This window comes from Schistocerca americana, chromosome 1, assembly GCF_021461395.2.
Source record: "Schistocerca americana isolate TAMUIC-IGC-003095 chromosome 1, iqSchAmer2.1, whole genome shotgun sequence".
NCBI classification, from domain to species: Eukaryota; Metazoa; Arthropoda; class Insecta; order Orthoptera; family Acrididae; genus Schistocerca; species Schistocerca americana.
This window is the reverse complement of record NC_060119.1, coordinates 475756751-475782105: the sequence shown is the minus strand read 5'-3', so window position 1 is coordinate 475782105 and position 25355 is coordinate 475756751. Positions and strand designations below refer to the sequence as shown.

Here is a 25355-nt window from a genome sequence, read left to right as displayed (position 1 = left end):
CGAATTGCTCGACACGTGGGGCGTGAGGTCTCCACAGTACATCGATGGTGTCGCCAGTGGTCGGCGGAAGGTGCACGTGCCCGTCGACCTGGGACCGGACCGCAGCGACGCACGGATGCACGCCAAGACCGTAGGATCCTACACAGTGCCGTAGGGGACCGCACCGCCACTTCCCAGCAAATTAGGGACACTGTTGCTCCTGGGGTATCGGCGAGGACCATTCGCAACCGTCTCCATGAAGCTGGGCTACGGTCCCGCACACCGTTAGGCCGTCTTCCGCTCACGCCCCAACATCGTGCAGCCCGCCTCCAGTGGTGTCGCGACAGGCGTGAATGGAGGGACGAATGGAGACGTGTCGTCTTCAGCGATGAGAGTCGCTTCTGCCTTGGTGCCAATGATGGTCGTATGCGTGTTTGGCGCCGTGCAGGTGAGCGCCACAATCAGGACTGCATACGACCGAGGCACACAGGGCCAACACCCGGCATCATGGTGTGGGGAGCGATCTCCTACACTGGCCGTACACCACTGGTGATCGTCGAGGGGACACTGAATAGTGCACGGTACATCCAAACCGTCATCGAACCCATCGTTCTACCATTCCTAGACCGGCAAGGGAACTTGCTGTTCCAACAGGACAATGCACGTCCGCATGTATCCCGTGCCACCCAACGTGCTCTAGAAGGTGTAAGTCAACTACCCTGGCCAGCAAGATCTCCGGATCTGTCCCCCATTGAGGATGTTTGGGACTGAATGAAGCGTCGTCTCACGCGGTCTGCACGTCCAGCACGAACGCTGGTCCAACTGAGGCGCCAGGTGGAAATGGGATGGCAAGCCGTTCCACACGACTACATCCAGCATCTCTACGATCGTCTCCATGGGAGAATAGCAGCCTGCATTGCTGCGAAAGGTGGATATACACTGTACTAGTGCCGACATTGTGCATGCTCTGTTGCCTGTGTCTATGTGCCTGTGGTTCTGTCAGTGTGATCATGTGATGTATCTGACCCCAGGAATGTGTCAATAAAGTTTCCCCTTCCTGGGACAATGAATTCACGGTGTTCTTATTTCAATTTCCAGGAGTGTATATTTAGAGCTAGCTGCTATTCATCACACCAGCTAGAAATTTTGTCTAAGTCCTTTAGTATCCTTCGACGCCTTACCGTACACCACAGCATCATCAGCAAACAACGGAAGAGTGCTGCCCAGCTCGTCCGCCAATCATTTATGTATATAGAGAACAACAGTGGTCCTATCACACTTCCCTGCGGCACTCCTGACGATACCCTTGTGTCTAACGAACATTCGCCTTCGTGGACAACATATTGGAGCCTATAACTTAAGAAGATACACTGAGTTGGACCCAGACACAGGAAGATACAGGAATATTGTTTACTGCAAAATAACTAGTAATCTTATAATGTCTCTTTTCAAAGCTTCCTCCATTTTGTAGGCACTTGTCGTGGCATGGCACAAGTTTGTGTATGCCTTCTTCATTGAACGTTACCGCTTGCGCATTTGGTCACAAGTTCTTTGATATTGTCATCGTTGTTTTTGACTATCGAGGAATGTTGTCAGGAGCAAAAACAAATGGAAGTCCTAGGGGCGGGACCAGGGCTTTATAGAAAAACAAATACGAGCGGTAATTACCTTCTGGACGTACCTTACATTTTGTCAGCAAATGACTCCGAGCGACTTCTACGAGTCGCGCACCACTTTTTCTTTTAAGTTAGTGAGTGAGTAGCTACTTCCTGCCCGCCCCTCGGTCAAGGTAACCGATGATAATGGCGACTGCAAGCTAAGGGGAAATTTTGCAACGGCCGGACGCAGCGATTTTCGTGACAACTCGGCGTGCAGCTGGACATGACGCGTTGGGATTGCGCGCCGTGCTACCTCGTCACGCTTCCGCGGCGCCGTCTGCTGCCAGCCTCCGATTCCACGTAGGTGCGTCACCGGAGCGACGCGTACCCGCTGCGGTCGCCGTGCGTGCCGCTGCCGTTAGAACGGGTCACCGAGGACACGCTTTGTCCAGCGGGACGCCTTCTTCCAATACTGTCTTCAGACTGTATAATGGGCTTCCAAACAAACTGTGGAGCGCTTTCGTATGAACCCTCCTAGATCACCTTCAGTGAAATAGGTACACAGGGAGCGAAGCAAAGGTTTCTAAAATATCCTGAGCACGTCAAAGCCTATGAAAAAAAAAAAAAAAAAACTTAAGATAAGTCGGAGATGGAATCTACGACTAATAACCATAAAATTTTAATTCTCGTTGTTTGATGTCGCTCTCCACGCTACTCTATCCTATGCAGGCGTATTTATCTCTGAAAAACTACTGCAGCCTATTTCCATTTGAACTTGCTTGCTTACGAGGTAGCCGCGGGGTCTAAGACGCTTTGTCATGGTCCGCGCGGCTCCCCCCGTCGGAGGTTCGAGTCCTCCCTTGGGCATGGGTGTGTGTGTTGTCCTTAGCGTAGGTTAGTTTAAGTTAGACTAGGCAGTGTGTAGGCTTAGGGACCGATGACCTCAGCAGTCTGGTCCCATAAGACCTCACCACAAATTTCCATTTTTTTTTTACGAGATGTGTGAGAGAAGTAATGAGGCTGATTATTTATCTACCAAAGTTTTATATTTTTCAAACACCAATGTTGTGCCCTTCACAGCTGTTGTCTTTCGCGGGTATATACCCCGGCAGAGTCGTTCCAAGTCTTAGTAGAAGCGCGGAAAGGCTTCAACTGATAGGGCCTTTAACACGTTGGTCGCAGTCTTTTGAATGTTCCCCAGAGTCCCAAAATGACGTCCTTTCAAGACTTTTTCAATTTTTGGGAGTTACGAGGATTCAGATCAGGTGAACTGGGGGGCGGAGAGGCTGTGGAACAACAAGATTGCCTTTTGAGGTCAAAAATTCTCTGATGGAAATGGCGATGCGAATAAAGCGTTGTCTTGAAGCAGCATCTACTTGTCTGCAATGACTGGTCTCACTGGATTCAACCTTTATGAAACACTTGGATGAGAGTTTGTCTTGGAGGAACAATCTCACAAGAGCACGCACACATTCAACTTTTTTTGAAGGTCTATGTGAGCGAGGTTCATCTAGAACGTGGTCTCGGCCTACCAAAAGTGATTTGCGCCAGCGAAAAACTTTGATCTTGATAAGGAATATTCCCCATAGGCCTATTTCAACTTTTCAAAGATCACGCTCACGGATTCAGAAATGTAACACAAAACTTGATCGCATACCGTTGCTTTAAATTTTGCTGTTTCATTTTCGTAACACACAACAAAAACACAACTTCACTGATGGCTGTACGTAGCTCAAGCTCGAACTGAGTGTGTGAAGGGGATGAACACACCTATCTACAAAAGTAGAACAACACAGCGTTGCCATACTGCTCGCAGTGTTGCCAGTATCAATACTTTCCTCACACACTTTTTTCTCGTATTCGTCCCTCGGTCTCTGTCTACAACGTTTAGCTCCCCTCTCCCCTCCCCTCCCCTCCCCGCCGCAACACACACACACACACACACACACACACAAACACACTTCCCTCCATTATGTACGAAAGTCATGAATCCTTCACACCCCTGATCCCTTGTTTTACTCAACTTTGCCATAAATTGTGTTATTCCCCAGTTCGATTCAGTATCTCTTCATTAGTTATTCGATCTACCTATTTAATCTTCAATCTTCTTCTGTATAACCACATTTCAAAAGCTTTTGCCCTAATTCTCTTCTTGACTGAACGACTCATTGTCCAAGTTTCACTTTTGAGAATGGCTACACTGGGGACGAAAGACTTATACTTAAATTTTGTATTAGATATTAACATATTCTTCTATTTCATAAATGCTTTTGGTGCTATAGCCAGTCTGCATTTTGTATTCTTTCTTCTTCGGCCATAATCAATTTTGGCGCCCAAACAGCAAATTTTACCAAATACTTTTAGATTTGGGAAGCAGAATTAGGACAAATTGCACAGTAAGAAATGGAAATAGCTGTGAAGAAGATGAATGGGAGGAAAGCCCCAGGACCTGATGAAGTATCAGTGTACATGATGAGAACAGTAGGTCCAGTAGGAATGCAGTGGCTGTATAGAGTACTGTCAAGTGTGTAGAGAAATAGTACAATACCCGACGATTGGAGAAGAGGAGACATTGTTCCCATCTTCAAAAAGGCGATAAAAGACTTCGTAAAAACTACAGAGGAATAACTCTTATGAGTCATACAGCCAAGATTTTTGAAAGAATTTTACTAAATCGAATAAGTGAAAAGATAGAAAAGGGGCTGAGTGAAGAACAGCATGGGTTTAAGGAAGGAAGAAGCACGATCGACCTGATATTTTCTATCTGTCAACTGATGGAAAAAGTTGGGAGTATAACAAAAGGGAGATAATGGTTTTTATAGACATAGAAAAGGCATATGACTCAGTGAACAGGAAAAGACTCTGGGAAGAAATGAAGAAGATAGGTGTAGAAGATGGATACATTAATGTATTAAAGACAATGTACAGAGGACACAACTGTAGAGTTAGAACACCATTGGGGAACTCTGAATACTTCGAAATAAGGCAAGGACTTAAACAAGGAAGTATTCTATCTGCAGTCCATTTTAATGTTGTGATGGAGGGAATGAACAGGGCAGTTAAAGACATAGTAAAAGAAAAAGACAAAAAGATGATTTTTGCAGATGGTATTGTAATATGGGGCGATAAAGAGGTAGATGTATGGGTACGACTTGATGCATGGAAGGAAATAATGAAAAGGTATGGATTAAAAATAAATAAAGATAAGAGTGAAGAAACGGTATTTGGAAGAGACAAAGGGATCAAAGGGAATATTACTTTGAATGGAGAACCCCTCAAAGTGGGAGACAGTTTCACATGTTTAGGGAGTAAAATATCTAGTGATGGGAGAATAACCAACGAAATTAATAGGAGGTCACAGAAGGGAGGCAATTTCTACCAAACAAGTTTCAGAAAAAGCAGAACTCCTTATGTATAAGAGTTATTACTTCCCTGTTGTCACCTAAGGAGGAGAAACATGGATAGTGACAAAAAGGGACTGGAGCAGGCTGCAATCAGGGGAAATGAAATTTTTCAGAGCAGTTAAGAGAAAAACAAGAATGGGCAGACTAAGGAATGTAGATATTAGAAAGGACCTTCAACAAGAAAGTATGAGAGAAGAAATCGAAAAAAAGAGATTGAGATGGTATGGACACGTTAAGAGGATGCGTGTGCAGAGACTTCCCAAAATTATGGAAGAACTAAAGATGGATGGAAAAGAGGGCGGCCAAGAGCACGGTGGAAAACGGGAGTGAGAATATCTGTGGAAAGGAGAGGTGTGGCCTGGCAGCAAGTGGAGGAAGAAAAGTGATGGGAGGACGGACCCAAATGGAGAGGACTCGTCAGCAACCAGACCCGGCAGTAGCTGGAGCTGAATTCGGATACAACAACTTTTAGAGTCTAATTTCCTAATCTAATTTCCTCAGTAGTGTCTGATTTAATTCGAATATGTACCATTATATCTGTTTTCCTGATGTTGATGTCCGTCTTGTAACCTCCTATCAAGACGCTATCCATTCCGATCAACTGGTATTCCACGTCCTTTGCTCTGTCTGACAGAATTACGGTGCCATTGGCAAACAGCAATCTCCGAGCCCCAATACCGTAGCACGCAGCTAGATGAACAAAAACAAAATGGCGCAGCCCACTGACGAAGTGGAGTATCGTGCGGTAATTCGTTTTCTGCTCTTGAAGAGGAACAACTCTGCAACGATATATGCTGAGTTCAGAGAAGTGTACGGCAACAACTCACCATAATATGCCCTGGTGTTTAGTAGGCATGGGAAAAACTTGCCGGTTAAAACCAAAACCGGTATTTTAGTTATGAATAGCCGGTAGTTTTCGGTATTTATTTTCTACCGGTTATAGCAGACTTTGTCATTTTTTACTAATAATCGAGTAAAAATTCGGCATATCAATTTGCCATATCAGCAGTAATAAAATTTTTGGTTTTTAAATAAAAGTTTTAAAAAAACTGAGTAAACTATATTCGCAAAATTTCCACTGCTTTGAAATACTGGGGTACTGTAGAAAATGGGAAAAGCGATCAGTGCTATTTTAATGTTAACGGCTGACAGCTAGAAACGAGAAATAAACATATGAAATAGGTATCGGCACAGCGTTGCTAAGGCAGTAATGTACTTTCTGCCGTGCAGCGTGTACGCGTACGTGCAGTATGCAGTAGCTACCTGCACTGGTCTATACGGTGCTTCCTCGTAGTCGTCCTCGGATATCGGTAGCGTTGCAAAATGGTATCATCTCTAGTTTGGAAGTGTTTTACAAAGTGCGGTAGCAATTAAGGACAATGCTCTATTTGCTTTAAAAATATAAACACGGGAGGAGGCACAACAACCTGACCTCATTTAAGAACAAAGCATCCAGAGTGTTCCTAAGAGAAGGTGCATTTCATTGATACACCTATAATTTTATTGATTTCCTTTAAACTTGGGTGTTGTGTGATGTCCTTAGGTTAGTTAGGTTTAAGTAGTTCTAAGTTCTAGGGGACTGATGACCATAGATGTTAAGTCCCATAGTGCTCAGAGCCATTTGAACCCATTTTTTAAACTCGGGCTAGTAACTGAACCCTTAATTATGCGATTATTTCAGAGCGAAAAATTGATACCATCCAAAAGTGATGATGCAGGAAAGGCATCTACTTGTGACCTTTCGCTCTCGTCGTTGCCGCAGCCGTCTCTTTCACCTTCGCCATCTTTGCTGGAAACATTGAGATCGATTTCTACCACAGCCTAACCCCATATCGATCGAAATCTCCTACTCATTCACGTTCATTACATTTCTCAATCTTTGTTCTATTACAGAAAATAACAGCAATACAAACTTTGAAATTGATTACTTCAGAAACCGGTTATTTTGAGCGGATTCAGGTTAAACTGGAGACGAAAAAACAGGTATAACCGAAAACCGGTTGTTTCAATGATAACCGCATCCCTAGTGTTTAGGTGGCGCAGACGCTTCAGTGTGGCAAAACAAGTCTGGATGATGAATAACTAAGAGGAATTGCAGGATAAGTGCCAAAGCCATTTTCCAGAAAACGACCCTTCTGCCCCGTACATAGTCACTCACTTGCCGATAGTGCGTCGTTTGGCGAGATATTTTGATGTTTCCACCTTGTGAGATGGCTCTTCAGTGACTGAGCTTTGCGTAGCACTGACTTTCCGTCCATACAAGAGAGGGCACTGCCGAGATACAAGCACGCGATTTCTCTCCAGTATTAACCACTTTTTACTTGATCACTTTTACACACACCTTTCAGGTTACGATGCATTCGAGCTATTATTTCCGGATGTTACACTTTTCACAAACGCTACTGCAGATGTGGGTATTAATCAAAGATAACGATCAAGGTGAAAAACCGTTTACTCCCGCAAGAAAAATACTGAAGGTTGTTACCGAAACTCGATAAACTATTGCACTCAGGGGCTCAGTATTCGTTTGATGGGCACGGGCTTGGCGACCCCGGGGTTCGTGAGCTGGGGACTGGTAAGCGCCGCCAGTCCTCTGTCATCATAAGCTTTGGGTATGCTTCAGTGACCACCGTGCGGCGTGGCGGTGGAATGTTGTGTGTCACAGGGAACGGAGATCTTGGCTTGACCGCCCAGATCACGAGGATGGAATGAACGGCCACCTCTGGGGAACTTGACGCACCTCACTTGTATAAGGCTTACCTAGGCACGTGGGGCTCTTTCTAGGTGGTCTTGTATTTCCCTAGCTCCTCGTGGAACGTAGATGGATCCTTCGAAATTTTCCCTTTCTCCTCCCAGCGGAAAGGGTGGGCCGCTGGAAGGTGACAACACCCTGTCTGACAAGAGCGCTCGGATAGCCAATTCTCCCGACTCAGTCACTTGTTGCAGAACACATGCTGTTTCTCAGAATGTGGTTCTAATAGTTAAAAGAAAAGAGGGCAGTAGCAACAAAATTTCACCATTTTATATACAACAAGGATTGGAGGACATTGCTGGAACATTAAAATATGTCAAGCACTTGCGAAATGGGACCCTGTTGGTCGAAACGTCAAGTTACCAACAAGAGAAGAACGTCGAAAAAGCTCAAGGTTTCGGGGAATACGCTATTGAAACTGAACTGCACAACACCTTGAACTACAGCAAAGGTGTTGTGACTTGCAGAGATCTGGTTGTCATTCCTCGAGGACTGAAAGCTGAACGGTCCCAGGAAGGTTCTGTTGAAGTGCAAAAGGGTGGGTGGTAATCTAGTGAAATCAAACTCGTTTATATTGACTTTTAGCAGCACGAAACTTCCAGAGCACGTTAAGGCTGGCTTCCTTCGCCTTAGCTTGTAGCCTTATTTCCCGAACCCAATGTGCTGTTTTAAGTGCCAGCGCTTTGGACACACTATTGTCTGATGTAAGGGAGAAGCCACTTGTGACAAATGTAGGCAGGCTGCCCATCCATGAAGGAGTTGGTTGTTCATCTCCTGTGAAGAGTGTCAACTACTCTAGGATCACCCTGTCTGGATTAGGGACTCCAGTGTCTTCTTGAAGAAAGAAAGATACAGGAAGTAAAAACAATGAAACTTATCTCGTATGGAGAGGCCAAAAAGATCTATAAGGCCACGCAGCCCCGGACATTTGCTACCTCCTTTTCGTCTGTTCTTAAACAACGAGTACCTAAAACCGATGCTGCAACACAAACAGAAGTTGTCAGTGTCAGCACTAGCACCTGCGTCTGCAGTGCGCTTGTTCTTCTGCGGTTATTTCGAAACCTATACCTCCATCCAGGACTTTAGACAAGGCTGTGGTTGGCGCTGTTGCGGAGCTCCCTGCCCATCCAAAGGTTTAGCCTGGTCCACAGTCCAGTGCTGCTACTACCACAGCCCACTCAGGGCAAAAGATCCAAGCTAAAGCGTCAACCACTGACACAGCCGGAAGGTAACTGTCCGATGATGTTGAACTCATCCTCTCTGATGTATCTCTTGATTCTTCATTAGAGCTAATTGAACTTGATGTCGGACTGGGACAATCATGTCGCTCCAAAGCTAAGCCTCCTCATATGGTAGCTCCACGCAGAGGCAGATAGACAGGGTGAAACTGCAACACCCATAATAAATGAATTCATCCTCCAGTGGAACGTTAATGGGTTCAGGACACATGTGAAGGAACTGAAGCTCTTAGCACAGGAACGCCCAGTGTTTATCGGTATGTAGGAAACGCGTTTTAAAACACCTGATGCCCCTGTCCTACTAGGCTATACAGTCCATCACAAGGATGACCTGACTGGGGAAAGGGTCAAGGGAGGCTTTGCTATGTTTGTAAATAACGCACACCACTCCTTTGCCCTCCTCCTGGCTATTGACCTGCAAGCACTTTCAGCTGAAATTCACACTTGTTGAAGGATCAAAGTTTGCTTGCTATATTTACCTCCGTCTTGTGCAGTAGACTCTGAGGCTCTCACAGATCTTATGGAGTAGCTCTACCAACCATTTCTCCTCTTGGAAGACTTCAATGTTCATCGTGTCTTGTGTGGCTCGACCTACACTTGCTCTCAGGTTCGGATTGTGGAAGGCCTCGTGACGTAACAGAAGATGTGCGCCCTAAACACTGGTACTCTAACTCATTTCTGTTCTGCTACTGGGTCATTCTCAGCCCTCGACCTCTCTCTCTCTGCTCTCCAGCCCTTGCCGTCTTGTCCAGTAGGAAATCGTTGATGACCCACTCCGCAGTAACCTGCTGGATGGAGGATTGCTTTAACAACCCACAAAAATGGTTGGTCAGCGGGGCTAATTGGACGCTCTTCCTCCAGCTGGCTGTATCTGAACATCACAACAGCGTCCAGGAGTAGGTGGACCACATCATACGAGTGATCAATCGTGCCACTGACTTATCCATCCCAAAGTTCTCAGGTCATCTTACGAGGCGACCTATACCTTAGTTGACAGATAGTACCGTTCAGCAATCTGGAACAGGCGCGCGGCTCTTCGACGATTTAAATGCCGCTCTTCAGCAGATAACCTCATAGCCTTACCAGTCGCGAGAGGCAAGGTTCGACGCGTAATTAAGGAGACCCAGGAAAGACCATGGCAAGCGTTCCTGGTTTCTATAAACTGTTCCACTTGTTCTAAGAAAGTAAGGGAAGCCATCCGGAGGAATTCTAGTAAACAAAGTCGTTTACCAATAGGAGCAGAACTGAAACAGGGGTGTCTCCAAAACACACCTGAAGAATTGCTCAATCGCTAGCAGAGCATTTTGCAAACATACTACCAATGCAAGTCAGGATCTGGCGTTTCGTCGTTATCGCGCGACTGTAGAGAGGGGCAAGTTGTACTTCACACCCAACTGTCCTGAGTCCTACTACTCCCCTTTCTCCACGTGGGAGCTGGAATTGGCACTGTCCGAGACTCGTGACACTGCACCCTGCCACGACCAAATCTGGTACTGCATACTTCGACATTTCCCAGCGGCGTCCAAGGAAATCGTCCTCGAATGTTTTAATCTTATATGGCAGACAGGCAACTTCCCCAGCTCGTGGAGGGAGGCAATTCTGATACCTCTCTTCAAACCAGGAAAAGATCATACACCTTCCGGTAGTTACAGGAGTGTCTCCTTAACGAGCTGTGTAGGAAGGACACTGCAGCCAATGCATAACCGTCTACTGGTCTGATTGTTAGAGACCAAGCAACTCCTTAGCTGCTCTCACTGTGCATTCCAGAGGTTTCGGTCCACTGTCGACAGCCTGACCCAGCTAGAGGTGGCGATTCATCAGTCTTTCCTACGCAAACATCACTTTATTGTTATCTTCTTTGATATCAATAAGATACATGACACTACTTGGAGACACAGTATTCTCGTGCAACTGCATCCAAGGTGCTTTCGTAACCACCTCCCTATCTTCATACGGTCTTTCCTGTCTCAGCGGTTTTTTAAGAGTCGAATTGGTGACGCGCGTCAGACCGAATTGAGCAGGAGAATGGTGTCCCTCAGGGCAGTGTTTTAAGTGTTTCCCTCTTTGCCATAGCCGTAAACAATACTACGTCTATGGTAAGGAGTCCTGAACAGTGCTCCTTATTTGTGGACGATTTTGCTGTTTTCTGTTCCTCCTCCAGTTGCAACTTGCAGTGCGGAGGTTATAGGAGTGGGCTGCAAACATGGGATTTCAATTTGCTGCAGATAAGTGTATATGTGTGTTCATTTTAATTGTTCTCGTCGTATTTTTTAATTTACCTGTCTTACATATGTAGGACACCATCCTACAGTTTAGAGACTCAATGAGGTTTCTGAGCCTCATTTTTGACTCCAAATTGTAGTGACTGCCACACATGAGAGACATGAAAGCCAAATCTATCAAGGCAATAAACATCATAAATTGCCTTAGCCACAGGTCTTCGGGAGTGGACAGGGCCCGCATGGACTATGGGTACTACAACTATTGCGGAAGGAGGTGTCTTTCTGCTGGATACTTGGGCATGTGGCACTTGCAGGGAACGAAAGGGTGGATCTAGCAGCCAAGGAGGCGTGTCGTAGTCCTCAGGTATTTCAGTGTGCCATCCCCCTGAATGCTATAACCTCACTGTTGAGTTTCAAAGTCTTGCGTCGGTGGGAGGATGAGTGGCTGGAAGTGATAGACAATAAGCTCCGTCTAACAAAGCCCACAACGCGGCCGTGGCGTACCTCCTTCCAGCCACGTCGACGTGACGAGGTCCTCCTTACTCGTCATCGCATAGACCACAGTCCCATGACGCATGGGTTCTCGCTCCGGCAAGAGGACTCGACAATGTGTGGTGCTTGTGGCGTACAGTTAACAGCGCTCCACATTTTATTGGGTTATGTTTTATTTTTCGACCAGCGGGCCGCGGCAGATTTGCCGACGGACCTGCCTTCTCTTTTAAATAATGTTCAAACGAATATGGTTCGAATTTTAAAATTTTGTGACTTATCCAACATTTTTTCCAAGATCTTAGGGCGATGGGTTTAACGTGTAAACAGGGTAATTGTCTCACCCTTGCTTTTTTTAGTGATCAGCCAGTTACACTTAACTGTGCCTTTGTTTTAGCTCCATTGTCGTTTTATTTGTGTTTTAATCTTAGGTATGGTTACTTTTACTCTTTCTCCGTTACTTTAGAGCACGTAAGAGTGATTGCATGCCCGATTCGAGTGCATGAATGTGGAACAGTTTTCGAGGTTTTAGCCACTTTCGCTTGTTTTAATGAGTGTAAGTGCGCTGATGACTTCGCCGTTGAGCGATCATAACCACCAAACATCATCATCGATAAACTATTCCGTGAGTATTACGGACATACGCTGCTCCGAAAGCCTTAACAGCTGTACGGAAACTGGCTACTTCTACAGAAGTTCTAAACCGATCATTCTTCATAATCGATTCTCGTTAAATAACCGTCTAATCTTGACCACCAGGGACACTGACAGTTTGAATACGCTTGTTAAACACCGAAAGTGATGGCGGTGTTTTTGAAACATTGTATTCGAATGCAGGTGTGTAAATGTGTAGGTGTCGCACTACCAGTGCGAGAAGATCCGAGGTTACACTCTCTTTCGTCCCAGGATTTTTTTTTTTTTGTGTCGCTTATCACTTTCACGTCTGGCAGTTATTATTAATGAGAAAGTATCAAGTTGCATCGTGGTTGGCCTCGGAGTCTACAATTTAATTGTAGATCCCTCTGCTTGGCTGGGTAAGCCAGTTCGAATATCGGAGGAAGTCTGGGGCACACCACCTCCTATAGCACCGTGTTCAAACCAACTTCCAAGCTGAGGGCAGTCTTACTTAGGTTCATTCGGGAGGAGCAGGCACCGAACTTCATTCTAGTTATCGTAATTTAGGTATCTGTGGTTTCTTCTAGTCAGTTCTGGCAAATAGGTTGGGGTTAGATGTTTCAGAAACGAAACGATACTTAGATTCTGACCCTGAGTTTTGCTGAACTGCTCTCGCATTAGTATGCATGAAATGTGAATAGGTACTGGTTTATAATGAATTTGCTAACTGCAACGCGAAATATTATCCAAACAAAGGCAAGTGATGATGAACTATTTCTTATACTTTGTTGAAGCCCAAACGAAGTTCAGTGTTACTCGCTACATTTAAGCCAGCTACGCTGGTCACTGCTACCGCATGTAGGCAATGGGGATAGGAAAGAGTAGCAGCAGGTGGAAGAACGATGCAGACGACCTGCTTGCAACACGAGCACTTCCTTACAAACACTGACTGGCCTCGACGCTACAGGCTGCGTCTTCGTGCGCTACGAACGACGGCCCTTATTCAGCCCAAGGCCAGATCATGATTAGCGCACAGAGAATACCAGTACTAGAATCAAAGCTCAACTTAATGTCAAACGGCTACACGGCAGACAGACGAGATTACTCTAGCAACTAATAAAACTATATATGTGCAACACACACACACACACACATACACACACACACACACACACACACACACACACACACATATATATATATATATATATATATATATATATATATATATATATATATATATTCTGTAAGTGCAACACACACACACATATATATATATATATATATGTGTGTGTGTGTTTGTTGCACATACAGAATATACGAGGTCTATTCAGAAAACAGCTGAACTATATTTTTTAACCTTAGTAACAATTGTATAGGTTATTGATCCTTGTCCCCTTCAAACTACTCCCCTCTCCTGTTCACAGCCTTTTACCAGATGTATTTCCAATTCGCGAAACAGTCCACGAAAACTTCATTTGAGATGTCCTTTAAGGTCTATGATGAACTTGCTTTGATGTCGTCGATACTCTGAAATCGGTGTCCTTTCAGCACCGATTTTAATTTCGGAGGTAAGAAGAAATCGCAAGGACCCAGGTCTGGCAACTAAGCAGGTTGCGAAAGGACAGTTATCTGGATTTGGGCACAAAACTGACGAACTGATAAAGTTCAGAGTGCAGCCGCATTGTCGTGGTGCAACAACCATACGTTTTCTCGCCACAATTTTGGTCTCTTTTTGCGGATTTTTTTAATCTTTGCAAAACGCCTTGATACTACACACGGTTCACTGTTACGCCTTACCTGAATGTGTGAGTCATCATTTGAAGTAGGAAGCTTTCCTGGTCGAGGATCAACTGCATTTGACTGACGAACACTTTTAAGCTGTGAAAATCATCTGCGACATTGCTTACGACCCAGAGCATATTGTACGTAAAGTTGTTTCGAAGGCTGAATAGTTTCTGTAAAAGTTTTCCACAGTTTCGAGCAAAATATGACGTTGCATCGTTGCTCCAGAAAATCTCACATTTCAAAGACTGCCGCTAACACTTGAACGTGTTGCACTCAAATAATACTATCACGGACACTAAATGAGATATCAATACTCCAAAAACACCGGTTACAGTACAGCCCTTACACCCGAAGACTGCCCAGTACAGTCTACTTTGTAATACACATCACCAGACTGTTGTTGGGCGTTCGTATGCGTCATCAGAGACATTTACTTGTTTCTAACACATTCCTAGCACATTTACTGACAACAATAATATAATTATCTAATTATATGATCGTGGTGGCAGGATGTGAATTTGGATATTGTGTAACTGACAATTGCAATGTTCTAAATCCAAAGATATCGAAGCGAACACTGAAGGAAGAAACAGAAAAAAAGTACCGATAGCTCGAAAACTGGTGCTCAATGTGAAGAATCTTATTAGAAGCTTTAAACACGTGATAAGACAGAAACAAGACATGAAAATAAACACTCCTGGAAATGGAAAAAAAGAACACATTGACACCGGTGTGTCAGACCCACCATACTTGCTCCGGACACTGCGAGAGGGCTGTACAAGCAATGATCACACGCACGGCACAGCGGACACACCAGGAACCGCGGTGTTGGCCGTCGAATGGCGCTAGCTGCGCAGCATTTGTGCACCGCCGCCGTCAGTGTCAGCCAGTTTGCCGTGGCATACGGAGCTCCATCGCAGCCTTTAACACTGGTAGCATGCCGCGGCAGCGTGGACGTGAACCGTATGTGCAGTTGACGGACTTTGAGCGAGGGCGTATAGTGGGCATGCGGGAGGCCGGGTGGACGTACCGCCGAATTGCTCAACACGTGGGGCGTGAGGTCTCCACAGTACATCGATGTTGTCGCCAGTGGTCGGCGGAAGGTGCACGTGCCCGTCGACCTGGGACCGGACCGCAGCGACGCACGGATGCACGCCAAGACCGTAGGATCCTACGCAGTGCCGTAGGGGACCGCACCGCCACTTCCCAGCAAATTAGGGACACTGTTGCTCCTGGGGTATCGGCGAGGACCATTCGCAACCGTCTCCATGAAGCTGGGCTACGGTCCCACACACCGTTAGGCCGTCTTCCGCTCACGCCCCAACATCGTGCAGCCCGCCTCCAGTGGTGTCGCGACAGGCGTGAATGGAGGGACGAATGGAGACGTGTCGTCTTCAGCGATGAGAGTCGCTTCTGCCTTGGTGCCAATGATGGTCGTATGCGTGTTTGGCGCCGTGCAGGTGAGCGCCACAATCAGGACTGCATACGACCGAGGCACACAGGGCCAACACCCGGCATCATGGTGTGGGGAGCGATCTCCTACACTGGCCGTACACCACTGGTGATCGTCGAGGGGACACTGAATAGTGCACGGTACATCCAAACCGTCATCGAACCCATCGTTCTACCATTCCTAGACCGGCAAGGGAACTTGCTGTTCCAACAGGACAATGCACGTCCGCATGTATCCCGTGCCACCCAACGTGCTCTAGAAGGTGTAAGTCAACTACCCTGGCCAGCAAGATCTCCGGATCTGTCCCCCATTGAGCATGTTTGGGACTGGATGAAGCGTCGTCTCACGCGGTCTGCACGTCCAGCACGAACGCTGGTCCAACTGAGGCGCCAGGTGGAAATGGCATGGCAAGCCGTTCCACAGGACTACATCCAGCATTTCTACGATCGTCTCCATGGGAGAATAGCAGCCTGCATTGCTGCGAAAGGTGGATATACACTGTACTAGTGCCGACATTGTGCATGCTCTGTTGCCTGTGTCTATGTGCCTGTGGTTCTGTCAGTGTGATCATGTGATGTATCTGACCCCAGGAATGTGTCAATAAAGTTTCCCCTTCCTGGGACAATGAATTCACGGTGTTCTTATTTCAATTTCCAGGAGTGTATATTCCCATAGGAGCCCGAAGCGATGAATCGTCTAGAAACTGAGTGAGGATATGTAAAGGGCCGCTTAACCTACGGAACATACATTATTATCCTCCTGCCTATCACTTACAAATAAACAGTATTTATAGCAAAATAGAAATTGTTAATATTTAACTCAAGTTTTATTCTAAAATTGTTGATTTGTAACGTGAAAAAAGAAACGATGTAATATATATATATATATATATATATATATATATATATATATATATATATATAGTTAGAAAAGACAATTTCTAAAAAAAAGTAAAATTAAAAAAAACGCAAAACAAGAACATATCAAACATAGCTTCAGTACTTCGTCGAACTTATGTAATACATGGTTCTGTTGTTCATAAACAATCATATCAATAATAAAAGGAAACTCTTGTCTTTGATGATGAGTGCAAAAAATAACAACAATAATATAGATATCAAAAGTAATTCCTTTGGTTACGTAGAAGCGCAGCAGTTGCGGAATCATTTAATTTTTATTACATATCAAATGGAATTTATGTTTTGTAAGGATATGGAATATACTAGCACTGGGCGATGTGCGGTTTTAATTATGTGCAAAGCAAACAAACAAACAAGAAACAAAGAGAAGTCGTCGGCTCCTAATTTGTCTGTCACACATTCATTTATGTTTCTTTCCCTGCCAGTGCTACGAATACTACCGATAATCCTATTATTTACTGCGTCATTTATGTATTGTACGAAAACGACCGAACCTTAGTTTTGGTAGGGCGCAAGTCTAATTACACCACATCCAAGAGGACCGTGCCTAGCGGAAAACTGCAAGTTCAAACCAACCTTCGGGCTGACGGCAACTTAAAGTCTCCTTAAGCGTTCTGGGTTTCTTCTCATATCAAACACGTTACATTGTAGCTGAATATCGGCGGGGTGACAGTAAGTAGTGTAGTATATGACTGTTGTCGAGTAAAGTTCAGCTCATGTCACAAGTTTAGTGCGTGACAGCTCGCTACTTGGAAGAAGACCGGCACTTGCTTATTACCATCACCATCTCTTATCTTCCTGTGTGAAAATGCGACAGTGCCGTCACCATGGGAGCCACATCAGTTTCGTAAAAAACTCTTGCCGGAGCGAAAAGGCCTTTCTTTTAGTCGTTGCAATCCCAACTCGGTTAGCACATCCGTGACACTCCCTCCCCTATTTCGCGATAATACAAAACTACATGCTCTTCTTTGTACTTTTTCGATGCCGTTCGTGAGTCATATCTGATAAGGGTCCAATGCCGTGCATAAATATTGCAGATAGTTACTGTCAAACATAGTACAGGCAGCCTTTTCGTAGACTTGTGGCATCTGCTAAGTGTTCTGCCAATAAGAACGCAGTCTTTGATTCGCGTCCCCCTCCCCCTCACATTTTCTATGTGATGGTTCCGTTTTAAGTTGTTCGTAATTATAATCCCTAGATATTTAGTTGAATCGGCAACGTTATATTTGAGGGATTAAACGTGTTATCGACATTTATCGGAATTTATGTAGTATTCAAGTGGAAGACCTCACTCTTTTTGTTGTTTGAGATCAGTTACCACTTTTTGCACCACGCAGATATCTTGTCTAAATTATTTGACAGTTCGTTTGATCTTCTGATGATGTAACTAGACAGTAAACGACAGTGTCATCTGCAAGCAATCTAAGAGGGCTACTCAGATTGTCTCCTAAATCGATTATAAATATTAAGAACAGTAGAGGGCCCAAATACTTCGTTGAGGAACCTCAGACATTACTACGGTTTCACTGCATGGCTCCCCGTCATTTACCGCGAACTGTGGTCTTTTTGACTGGGAATCGTGAATCCAGTCGCACAACTGAAACGATATTCCATAGGCATGCAATGATTTGAAGCCGCCTGTGGAAAAAGGCATCAAAAATCTTCTTGAAATCTAGAAATATGGAGTCAACTTCAGAGCCTCAGTAGATAGCACTAATTGCTTCAGACTAAAACAGTGTGCCGTAGCGGGACATGAACACAAGGTTCGCAGGCGAACTTCTGTAAAATTCTGAAGGTAGGAGAGAGGCATTGGGGGAAGAGTAAAACTGTGAGGCGGGAAGAGGGTCGTGACCTGTGCTTGGAGAGCGCAGTTGGTGTAGCACTTGTCCGCGAAAGGAGAAGGTCGCAGGTTCAAGTCCCGTCTCGATACATAGTTTTAATCTGTGGGGAAGTTTCAAATCAGCACACACACTCCGCTGTAGAGTGACAATTGATCCTGAAAATAAGAAATTGAATATCCGTTTCCGAGCAACACTGCTTTATTTCAGAGGACGTATTTTATCTGTATTAGAACTTTTTCATATTCCCCGTTCCATTCATGTTTTATGTGCGGGAAGAATGATTGTTAAAATATCTGTGTGCGCTCTATAATTGGTCTTGACCTCGCGATACCTACAGGAGCGATAAGAAGGGGGTTATAGTATATTTATAGATTCATTATTTAAGGGTGGTTCTTGAAACTTTGAAAGTGGTTTCTCTTTAGACTTTGCGTCTATCTTCAGCCGTTTGCCCGTTCAGTTTCCGTGACACCTTACCATGGATCGAATAAACCTGTGACTTTTCGTTTTGCCCTTCTCTAAATACGTTTAATATCACCTGTTAGTCTTATTGGTAAGGGTCCCACATATCTGAGCAGTGGTCTAGGATGCGTCAAACGAGTATTTTGTAAGCAATCTACTTTGTAGTGTGACTGCATTTCCCTACTACTGTACCAAAGAACCACAGCCTGTCACCTCCTTTAGCTACGACTGTGTGATCGTATTTAATTGTAGATAACTGCATCATCTGCGAAAAGTGTGAGGTTACAATTAACATTCAAGACGGACAGCAAGGTTCTCAACACATTTCGTTAGTGCACACCTGAAGGTCCTTCCACATCTGTGGATGACTCTGCACCCAAGATAACATTCTGCGTCCTCCCTACCAAAAAGTCGTCAATCCAGTCACAAATTTCCTTTGATACCCCATATGATCGTACTTTCGATTATAATGGTCCTCTACCATCTGTATAACATCAGTCCACCTCCGTAGGTGTTTGGTATTAACACTGAGTAGTATTAACACTGGTGGTTAACTCTTTGCCGAGGCCAGCATCGAGGAAATTTAACAAAATATTTTTTTTACAAAGTTATTTTAAATCAGGCTATGCAATGGGCGCCAAAATGGCATTTCAGCATGTGACGTAAACTGATGTGGAAAGCCTTAGTATTCCCCTGACCTTGCATAAAGAACCTGGAATAGACAATGAAGAACGAACGGCAAGTGGTAAAATGCAGTTTCAAGATTAGTGGAGGTATAGACCAAGACTACAGGAAAAGTCCACAAGGATGCATAGATTGTGGCACGTATGTCACAGAAGTAAATGTTACAGAAGCTAAATGAGGCCTTTGGACGCATGACAAAATATTGCAGTGCAGTGGATATGACTTCACAATGGCAAATGTGAAACGAAGTCTGTCGACGCCAACGACTGCTGGCAAGGAGGGAAGGAGCAGAGTATGTAAAGAAACACCGTAAGTAACTCGCAGACCAACTTTATAAACAAAGCGCTGTTTGTAAACTAAAACAACAAAAATGTACAAACGTATGTATCCATTTTGCAGAATAACCACGGAAGATGGTTTATAAAGAAAAGTGAAGCGCGTCTGGTGTAATTATTTTTAATTAAATTGCAGCCAGCTCAAGACGGATAACCTATAGTAACTCGCCAAGCTATTAAAACTGGAATTCACCGTACCATATAATTCTATAAAAGTAAAGGCGCTTGCAACAAGTCTCAGTATTCCAGTAAAATAGGTTATTAGAAAAATATTTACTTTTAGATTTAACAGTTTGATTCTTATTTTGGCGGATTTTGCTTGTTATACACACAAATTTTCTGTCATATCAAAAGTAATGTAAGTAAGCAGGTCACGAAAGCTGACAACGGGCAGGAAAGCGCCGTACCGCATCCAGCGACGCCATTAGGGAGGGTGGGGGGGGGGGGGGGGGGGGGAGGTGGGATGACACGGCGGTCGATCTGTGCCAGTGTAGGGATTTCACGTTTTTACCCTCTGTGTAATGCAGACGCTAAGGATTTAGAACACCCGGCATCTGTGAAGAACATTCGGGTCATTGACAATGGATGAAGCCAAATTGGAGGTCACTTTAGTCGAGTACTGAGTGATAAGCGGAGCGCGCGGCTGCCCGTACCTGCGGTGAGGCAGAAGGCTATGCTCACGTATCCCAAACTGATCTGGACGGCTGCTAGCAGTGCGTAGGCGACGAAGAGTGCGGCCACGTAGCACATAAGCGCCGTGCCCACCCGGTTGCGGAGCTCCTCGAAGAGCGCGTACACGACGAACGTGGCGGCCAGAAAGGGCAGCGACAGCACCGTGCCCGCCGGGTAGAAGAAGAGCGCGTCCTTCTCCTCCAGAGGGCACTCCGTCTCGGGGAAGCACAGGTAAAGTGTCAGGTTGCCGCCCACCGTCTCGTCCAAGCAGTAGTCGCTCGCTGGCACCATGAACGACTCGAACGTCAGCGTGCCGTTGTCTAGCATCTCGAACGCGTCGTCGACTTCGTACCGGTTGCAGGGGCACGCCGTGCCGTACAGGACGAACATATCCCGCAACGGTGCCTGCGTCTTGTCGGCTATCAAGGACAGCAGCGTCTCGACAGCGCCGGGGACGCGCTCCTTATCGTCAACGACTTCCGTATTATTCTCTGAGAGTTCCGTTGAAATGTTCGCAAGATATTCTTTCAGTTCGTCGACAAGTTCGCCGACTCCTGCACTGTCTGCGTCGGCGGCGGTCGGGTAAACATTGCTCAGTTCAGTCGACAGCGCCCTCACGGCTTCTCGCAGTCGGACAGTCGACAGCTGCCCGTCGGCTGTCGTGGAGAGTAGTGCGCAGTCGTCGCTGGAGAGGCGCGTCTTACCAGAATCGACATCGGGAGCAGCCGGAAGACACTTTAGTAATGCGCTCGAAAGGTTCCTGATCACTTCATCTTTTCGGACACCCCCCGAGCTATCCACTGGCGTGGTAACAATGCCGCCGGAACTGTTCTGCAATCGCTCCACGAGTGAAACCAGTTTCGGAACGAACGCATCCAGTCTGGCCAGGTGTTTGTCGGAAGACTGGCGATCCTGAGCTGGCGTCAGAGGGAGGCGGCTGGATATGGTGTTGCGCGATACTGGGACGCAGTCGCCCCATATGTCGGAGACGTAGCCCGCGGGGCAGCACTTGCGAATGCAGCCGCGCTGCAGGCAGGGGCACGCCCTGGAGCCGTCGCCCCACAACGGCGCCTCGAACGACGATCCGTCGGGCATTGTGAGTGTGCGGTTGGCGCCGCGCACTGGCGCGGACAGCCCGACAGGGCACGGCTGGTCGGCGGCGGCGGTGGTCGTCGCGAGCGCCAGCAAGAAAGCGACCTGTAGCCGCAGCGTCATGGCCGCTGTGAGTAGTCGAGACGCACTGACCAGGCGGCTGAGCCGCACCGCTCTCTGGGCCCAGGCGCTGCTCCCACCTCCAGCCACCCGGCCGTCCACTTCCCGTCCCGCCTTGATTGCCGAGAAGCCACCGATTTATCGTAGCCGACTCACGACTGCTGCCGCTGTTGCAAATCGCGCAAGACGCCGGCTGCTGCGATTTTGCCGGTGTTAAAGGTCGGCCCGTCACTGACACGCTGGTTTGTCCGTTACCAATTGTTATGTTCACATGACGGAAAGCCGACGCGCGTTTTCGAATCGCGCGTTTAAACAGCTAACATTCGACGTAACAGCCGCTCACATGAACGCTCGAAGTCTTTAGATGCAGACAAGCCAGTACGACAAACGCGCTTTGACGAGCTGTTAGAAAGATACACTGAGGTTACTAAAGTATGGGATAGCGATAGGCACATATACAGATGGCAGTAGTATCGCCTACACAAGGTATAAAAGGGCAAGGCATTGGCGGAGCTGTCATTTGCACTCAGATGAAAATCGTTCAAATGGCTCTGAGCACTATGGGACTTAACATCTGAGGACATCAGTCCCTGGAACTTAGAACTACTTAAACCTAACTAACCTAAGGACATCACACACATCCATGCCCGAGGCAGGATTCGAACCTGCGACCGTAGCAATCGCGTGGTTCCGGACTGAAGCTCCTAGAACCGCTCGGTCAATCCGACCGGCTACTCAGATGATTCATGTGAAAAGGTTTCTGATGTAATTATGGCCGCACGATGGGAATAAACAGCTTTTGAACGTGGAATGATTGCTAGAACCAGAAGCATGGAATATTCTATTTCAGAAATCGTTAGGAAATTCAATATTCCGAGATCCACAGTTTCAAGAGTGTGCCAAGAACACAAAAATTCAGGCGTTTCTTCTCACCACGGAAACGCACTGGCCGACGGCTTTCACTTAACGACCGAGAGCAGCGGCGTTTGCGTAGAGCTATCATTGCTAACACACTATGAACACTGAATGAAATAGCCCCAGAAATCAAGGTGAGATGTATGAGGAACGTGCCCGTTGGGACAGTGCGGCTCAATTTGGCTCCAGACGGTGTGGCCGAGCGGTTCTAGGCGCTTCAGTCTGGAACCGCACGACTGCTACGGTCGCAGGTTCGAATCCTGCCTTGGGCGTGGATGTGTGTGATGTCCTTGGGTTAGTTAAGTTTAAGCCGTTCTAAGTTCTAGGGAACTGATGACCTCAGATGTTAAGTCCCATAGTGCTCAGAGCCATATGAACCATTTTGAACCCAATTTGGCGTCGGTGGGCTATGTCAGCAGACGACCGACGCGAGTGCCTTTGCTATAAGCACGAGATAGCCTGCAGTGCCTCTCCTAGGCTCGTGACCATATCCATTGGACCCTAGACGACAGGAAAACCGTGACCTGATCATATGAGATCCGACTTCAGTTTGATGGAAGGGTTCAAGCGTGGTGCAGATCGCACAAAGCCATGGACCCAATTTGTCAACAAGGTACTTTGCAAGCTGTTTATTGCTCCATAACGGTGTGGGCTGTGTTTATATGGAATGCACTGGGTCCTCTGGTCAAACTAAACCGATCATTGACTGGACTTGGGGCTCATTTGCAGTCATTGGTGGACTTGATATTCCCAAACAACGATGGAATTTTTATGGATGACAATGCGCCACGTCACCGGGCACCAGTTATTCGCGATTGATATGAAGAACGTTCTGGACAATTCAAGCGAATGATTTGGCCGCACAGATCGCCCGACATGAATCCCACGAACATTTATGGGACATAATCGAGAGGTAAGTCGTGCACAACATCCTGCACTGGCAATACTTTTGCAATTATAGACGGCCATAAAGGCAGCATGGCTCAGTTTTTCTGCAGGTGATTTCCAACGACTGGTTGAGTCCATGCCACGTCGAGATGCTGCACTACGCCGAAGAGAAACTGGTCCGACTCGATATTAGGAAGTATCCCATGGCTTTTGTCACCTCAATTCACAGTGCTCCCTTGTGCTGCTCATTTGACATTTGAACGCGCGCTTCCGTTGTGGCCATACGTATTTTTTGTGTGTTTCTGTTACTTTTGTTTGTTGGACACTGCGAAAAATGAGTGAAACCGAAGGCGAGAATATTGGCATCGATCTGCTTGTACTAAATGACAAAGTAGAAAAATGGCCTGAAATTTGGAATATAGTGTCGTAATCTTACATAAATAAAATTTTGAGACGGTAAGCCAGGGAAGAATTTGTTTTGAACGTCTGTCAGGGAACTCTCTCAAAAACCGTAGGTAAGAAAAACTTTATCGTTAACAAGTACACTTTCGTTCGTATCATGCAGTCTACATATTCAAGTGTACCTTCATTAACAAACTAGCTGGTGAATTAAGTCCGAACGTTATCTGCTGATGAAATGGGTGTTTCATTTTGGGTAGCATTTATACGATGGCTATTCGGAAAGTAAGGAACGACAGGTCGCGAAATGGAAACCACAGTGAAAATCAAAACTGTTTTATTTGCAACAGTTAGCTACAACTTACAGCTACTTATCACCATAGTCGCCGATCCGACTTAGACGTTTGTCGTAGCGTTGTACCAACTTTCCAATAACTTTGTTATAGAAGGCAGCCGCCAGTGCTTTCCGCCAATTCTCTACGTTGGCCTACAGCTCGTTGTCTGTGCCAAAATGTTGTCTTCATAGCCAGCGGTTCACGTGAGAAGAGATGAAACTCAGAGGGAGACAATTACGGGCTGTATCGTGGGTAACCAAACATTTCCAATTGAAAACGATGCAGGAGCATCTTCATTGCTCTTGTGGAATGCGGCTGAGAATTGTCTTGAAGAAGAAAACGCGCGAGAGTTATGTAATGTGGCTGCATAGCTTCAGGCGAAATTTCTCACCAGGCCCTCGTACTTGGCGGGAGATACTATCGTAGGTATCTTTAAGTGCTCCCTGTGCGCTCAGAACTAAAAAGAACGGCGTAATGCGATCGCCGGGCATATTAGAGACACTGCCCAACACACCTGTGCAAAACTTCATCAGATTTTAACTGTGGTTCCCATTTCGCGACCGATCGTTCCTTACTTTCCAAATAACCTTCGTACTTGTAAGATTTTCTTCTAAGATGTCTTCGTGTTTAAATCCATCTCTGTACTGAAGTACAGTAATCGCTTTTACAATGTGTTCGGCACAATCCACACTGATATCCAATGGGCGATGTACCATTCTCCATTTATTACATGCCTTACCAAAAACATACATGCTGAAGTTAGCCGATAGTCAAATAATAGTTCGTAAGTCGGCACAAATAACTCGCCACCTACGGTCACGCTAAGAAGTGCCATGTTGTGGTATTCTGTTGACGGTGGTTTTCGGTATGTCCTAAGATTTTCCAATCTGTTCTTCATATACAACGGAATCTCTGAAAATTTCTGAGTCGCTGTTTTCTCCAAAAGTGCGAATGTCTACACACGTGAGTGATGGTCAGTTTCACATAGCGGCAAAACCACTAGGGAAAAATGTTTGTAAGTGAAGAACTGTGAGTAAAATATTCTGCATTTTGTATTCTGACATATTTACCATCGGGAGCTCCGATGCAATGACGATACAGCGTTAAGCTTAGGTAGATGAGTCCGGCCGATGTATATCGGTATGTTTCACTAAAGT

General features: G+C 45.9%; 1 protein-coding gene across 5 annotated transcripts in view; it reads right to left on the bottom strand.

Moving 5' to 3' along the window:
* The window catches only part of LOC124603882 (G-protein coupled receptor Mth2-like), a 643834-nt gene that overhangs the window by 71053 nt on the left and 547426 nt on the right, over window positions 1-25355 (bottom strand). Inside the window, exon 1 of one of the 5 annotated variants that reach the window (XM_047136432.1) lies at window positions 20431-21697. The exons of the other annotated variants lie outside the window; for them this stretch is intronic. Coding sequence (XP_046992388.1) covers window positions 20431-21664 — 1234 coding nt within the window. The 5' untranslated portion in view covers window positions 21665-21697. Of the gene's footprint in view, window positions 1-20430; window positions 21698-25355 lie in introns of those variants that run through there. 5 annotated transcript variants of the gene reach the window in all.